Source organism: Prosopis cineraria, unplaced genomic scaffold, assembly GCF_029017545.1.
Source record: "Prosopis cineraria cultivar Desert tree isolate PC_DT_omini unplaced genomic scaffold, ASM2901754v1 PC11, whole genome shotgun sequence".
Classification (NCBI taxonomy): domain Eukaryota; kingdom Viridiplantae; phylum Streptophyta; class Magnoliopsida; order Fabales; family Fabaceae; genus Prosopis; species Prosopis cineraria.
Window position 1 is genome coordinate 15,837,566 of NW_026555342.1, and position 4,858 is coordinate 15,842,423.

Genomic DNA, 4,858 nt, shown 5'->3' on the forward strand with positions numbered 1-4,858 from the left:
ACTTGTTATTGCAGCTAAGGCCACATCATCATATAAATCATATTTGCTCCCTTCTACTGATCAAAGACATCTCAAAGACCATGAACAAAATGTCCCAGTCGAATATCTTTAGATGCCATCATCATTGTTTCAATCATTCAACTTCTTGCTTGTGTATCTAACAATCTTTGAGTAAGAGTCTCTTAATAAACAATTTGTCATGTTGCTTACTGTGTCATGATTTGCTTCACATTTAATAGCCACTGAAGAAAAGTGAGTATGAAGGTGGGTGTTCATGCCCTTTATAAGACCACCTATTTCATACAGTAGCGGAGGCTTGATATGATTCATGAAAGTGTGGATTGGGTCATAAACAGAAGAAGTCACAAGTAAATCCTCAACAGATATTATCAAAAGAGGTCAAAAAAGCTAATTTGAACTGAGAATGCAATCAGTAATTTTCTCCCAGCATTTCAGAGTTTTGTCTTCAGTATCTGTCTTGTATAATGCAAGGCGACTAATTTGGAAGTTTAACCCACTGACATCATCAAGAGCTTTGGCTCTTTCTTGAGCTTTTTTCTTCTCCTCATCAGTTAAATCTCCATACAGAAGGCTCAAGTGTGGCATGTAAGCTGCAAGCATAAACAACATAACCATAAGCAAAAGAGTTTACCCCTACTACCTCCATATATAGTATTATCGTAATAGTTAGGAGATTTTAACCTTGCATATGTCAACTTAAACCTAAACATGTCACTTAAGAGTTAAAAGTAAGTTATCGAACAGAGGATTTAAATCAGCGTGTTCTTTCAACAAGAGGTCAATGATATCCTATGTTCCAAAGAACTCAGGAACTTGAGAAGTGAAAGACCAGGGTCTGTATTCAGAAAGCAAATATGCCACTTCAAACACCATACTTTCACCTTTGGTATCCATAATCCTTTTCCCACTTCGAAGGGTTAATTTTCCTTTGCGCATTAAGTACTCCCTTTAGTTTAGAAGTAAATAAAGGTGGCAACAAGAAAAATGAAAAGCTTTGTGTTGGAGTTAAACGCCCCGCCCCTGTTTCCTAAATGCTAAACAATAAAAGTTTGAAGGAGTCATCTCTGATTCTTAAAGGGAGGGGGATTATTTGCACAAGATCTAAAGTTAAATGGGTGTATTTCTAATGGAAACTTGGTAGTGTGAAATATCAAGTCACACATTGAGTGGTATGGAATGTTCAATGGGATATATAAGTGGGTTGGTTATTCCACTTCAATAGCTAACTTTTGGGATAGGGTTTCCTATCCCACTAAGATACCCCATCAATTTCTAGTTTTCCCTCTGGCACTTGAAAAAAGTTCCCAATGAAAATTTTGCTATTAGGGGAGCAAGAATAGATGAGCAAATACAGTGATTCATTAATCATTAGAGTTTTGGAAGGATACAAAAGGGAAAAAAAAAAAATAGCTCATGAAGCTAATTGGAAAATTTACAAGGCTGAGTAGTTCTAGAATATAACACTTTGACAAAGTCAAATCCCAATTCTCGCGTTCTCAAGCTGTGGTTAATTATGAGGATAAAGGAGATAGAATTACATCCAGCATTCTTTGCAGCCCCTATTTTTTCTTCACGGGTTTAGCCCTAAGAGGCTTCTTTTAACTAGTAAAAGCCTAAGACCTTTGTCACATTAAGATACTCTTTTCATGCCTATTCTTTATTATGAGTCACGACGTATCACTATAACAAACAACTGAAATGTGTAAAATATATCTCAATTTTTCACTGATATATATGTTAATCAGCTTCATGATCTAAATTAAAAAACTTGCGAGGATTTTCTTTATCATTCAGAAACACAAGACTATCCAGAGTTTTGATTCTGCATTCTGATGAGTGACAAGCTTCATAGGTGGTAAGAAAACGAATTTACTTCTCTATGTACACTTCTACTTCAAGCCTTCAAAAAGATAAAGCTTGAGGCAAACATCAGATTATATAACTTACGAGATGATCTGTTGTAATCAAATTGACTGATGCAGAGATCGCTAGTTTCCATCACCTGTGGAGAAAAAGAAATTGAAAAGAGAGAGAATCAAAATTAAAATGACAAGACAAAGCCTTCCAAATTCGTATCGTAAATAGGAATTGGATATGCTCAAGTTTAACTTTATGTCAATACCACTGCCCAAAACATAACATAATTGACTTCGATATTTGGAAGGAGCTGGGGAAATTTTTGACGTTGAATTAAAAAAAAGGGAACAAGAGTGATTGACAATTTAGGCTGTCACCACCCCACCCATAGATCAGCTGTACCATTACTTAAGAGTATATATGTTATGCTGTTGCAACCTTGCACATATTTCTGTCTAACATTTCAATCCAGGGTAAATCATGCTCAATCAGTTAATCTCTAATACAACAATTATTAAGGGAAATAAATTAAGCAGTCCCTTCGATTCCAATTCCACAATTATAGATAGGAAATGCTTCTATTATAAACATTCAGTAGAAAAGAAACTGCACATGACCTCAACAGATACGAAGAAAAATGGATTAATAGGAATGAAAATTTTGAACATATATAATTTATTAACAGTCAAAAAGCAATACAATAAAAGCATATGTCCAGAATCCCAGCTGATTTAGCAACTTAATAATCAAAACCTTAGAGAAAGACGAAAACCAATTTCAATGTCATGCCGTTCAATGATTATCCTTTGACCACAACGAAACTAATAACATTAAACCAGACCGACAGAAATTAAAATCGAAAAATACCTCAGGGGTGGGATGAATCAGAAGGTAAACACACTGGTAAAAGAAGGTCCCTGTAGCCACACGATCAACGGTGGCATTATAAGCCTTGAGGCCTTCACACGCGGACCGGAATTTCTTCAGAGCATCATCAGGAGTTAGGCTGATCGCCCCGACGACGGTGATGTGGGGTTCAAACTCAGGCCCACCGAACTCCGATCGGAGGCCGCTCATCAGCTTCTTCATCCTATCACGCACATCTTCCGGTGGTTCAGCCCACACCGAATACACATGCTTCTCGGGTTCAGGTTCAGGAATCGTTTCTGGGGTTGCCATGGAGGAATAAGAGGAAAACAGAGAAGCCAAAGATACCCGCAAATGCAGAGAACTCAACGAGGCAGAAGACGATGGGCAGTATAGTGCGGGAAACTTAAAAATGCCTCTTTTACAATACCCTGTTCTGGGATTTGTTTAATGGCAAGTGGGGATTGAAGTAAGCGTTTGAATTAAAAATGTAAGCTTTCACAGGAATCCAACGCAGGGATTGAAATGAGAAGCCGACCACGGGAACAAATTGCATTTGCTTTTGCTCGATGGAAGTATGGACTTTAGAGCCGGAGGAGGCACATTCTGAGTATATGCCCAAACCAGATAAAGCGACGTCGTTTACTTTTCTGACAGTAACAATTTTAAATAATTACTTTCAAGGATTTAGGCTTTCTAAATTTTGCAATAAAGTTCCTCAAAATGAATTCACAGGGAGGACTCATCCCCCCAACCTGCATGTTACGAGTGCAAATTTACAAGGAGAACTCCCCCCCCCCCCCAAAAAAAAAAAAAAATTGATTTGTTAAGTGAGAAATCTTCTTGAACTCATAAACTCCAGTTCATTCATGAGGCTTCATGATATCATGCTTTTTCTTGGCTAATCCTACTCATGATTTTCATCATGACAACGAATTGGATTGGATCTAGGCAATACTTATCAGTGAAAGAAGAGTTTATACCTTTACATAAGCAGAGAAGGAGCACTAAAGAATGTTGCATTTGATAAAAATTCTCTCTTCGGAGTCTACACTTCTTCCCAGAAACCAAATACATCACTACAGCCACCCACCCACCCACACACAATCTCGTATATATATATATATGTAAGGCCTGATTAATCTAGTGGCTTCATTGTGTAGAAGAGGCTCTGACCCAAAACATCAAAAGAACAAAGTAGACCAATATGGAAGCTTTTGGTACTTTCAAATGAACCAAATTCTGATTCGACTTTACTTGATGGAAGAATATAATATTTTCCTCAATTCTGCTATGAATCTATACTCACATAAATTAAACTTAATTTTCCAATATAGATTGAGATGTGAATGAAAAAATATATTTATAAACTACTCATTCTGATAAGTACAATTTCCCACTTCTCAAGTAGAGAAGGAAAAAGAACAAGAAAAAAATCTCTTCACAAAACCAAAGGACATGAATTGCTTCCTTGGCAAAACTGATGTGTTAATTAACTAATCTAAGTTAGTCCTATGTTCGCAAGTTAGAACCCATTAAAGGAAGAAGTGACATATAAGAACACATCTTCTGCACAAGGAATAGTGAGAGCGCCCATTGGATGATCATATCTAAATTCTTCTTCAGCTTGATTTAACAGCTCTTGAAATGAAGGTTGGTTCAAGTATGATATAGGGATTACGAATCTCTTCATTTTCTCTCCAACATACACTCCAAGATATCCCTTTGGCACTTCACCAGATTTTGAAGCAGCTGATTTTGCAGCAAATGATGTTGATCTTCTGATTCCAGGCAACCGAAAACCCATTATTGCCTTTTGTGTTTAAGAAAGAATAAGAAAGAAGTGTTTGAATATTCATGCTTGAGAATATTGACAGAGATTTGTGTTGCTTGTGAAAGCATACGAGTATCAGTTCATATAGATGAAAGGATTTGCTTTTCCCATTGATTTGTGGATAAGAGTCTGTGTGAAAGGGCCCTGAGAGAGACAAGGGCTCACTAGTGGTCACATGGAGTTGTCCAAGAGGTCCTTTTCAGGTGCAAAAAGAGTGTACATTAGTCCAATGCTTATAGGGACATTGGTGACAAATATCATATGATTCTGTCACTTATT

The 4,858-nt window shown here is 36.9% G+C and overlaps 2 protein-coding genes across 3 annotated transcripts; both read right to left on the reverse strand.

Annotated features, from left to right (window-relative positions):
- Positions 1–253: 253 nt before the first annotated feature.
- LOC129286686 (cyclic phosphodiesterase-like) lies at positions 254–3,350 on the reverse strand. Of its 2 annotated transcripts, XM_054922672.1 has the most exons (4): positions 2,746–3,350; positions 1,969–2,023; positions 1,794–1,865; positions 254–611 (listed from the first exon to the last, which is right to left on the reverse strand). In XM_054922672.1, exons 1-4 carry the CDS (start codon positions 3,055–3,057, stop codon positions 409–411), a joined length of 642 nt encoding a protein of 213 aa, XP_054778647.1. In that variant the 5' UTR covers positions 3,058–3,350; the 3' UTR covers positions 254–408. The 2 variants fall into 2 exon arrangements, with proteins under 2 accessions (XP_054778647.1, XP_054778648.1); XM_054922673.1 differs by lacking the exon at positions 1,794–1,865 and having other exon boundaries at positions 2,746–3,331.
- A 782-nt stretch (positions 3,351–4,132) lies between these two features.
- Positions 4,133–4,606, reverse strand: LOC129285336 (auxin-induced protein 15A-like). The gene has a single exon (XM_054920973.1). The coding sequence runs from the start codon at positions 4,550–4,552 to the stop codon at positions 4,271–4,273; it is 282 nt and encodes a 93-aa protein (XP_054776948.1). The 5' UTR covers positions 4,553–4,606; the 3' UTR covers positions 4,133–4,270.
- Positions 4,607–4,858: the final 252 nt, after the last annotated feature.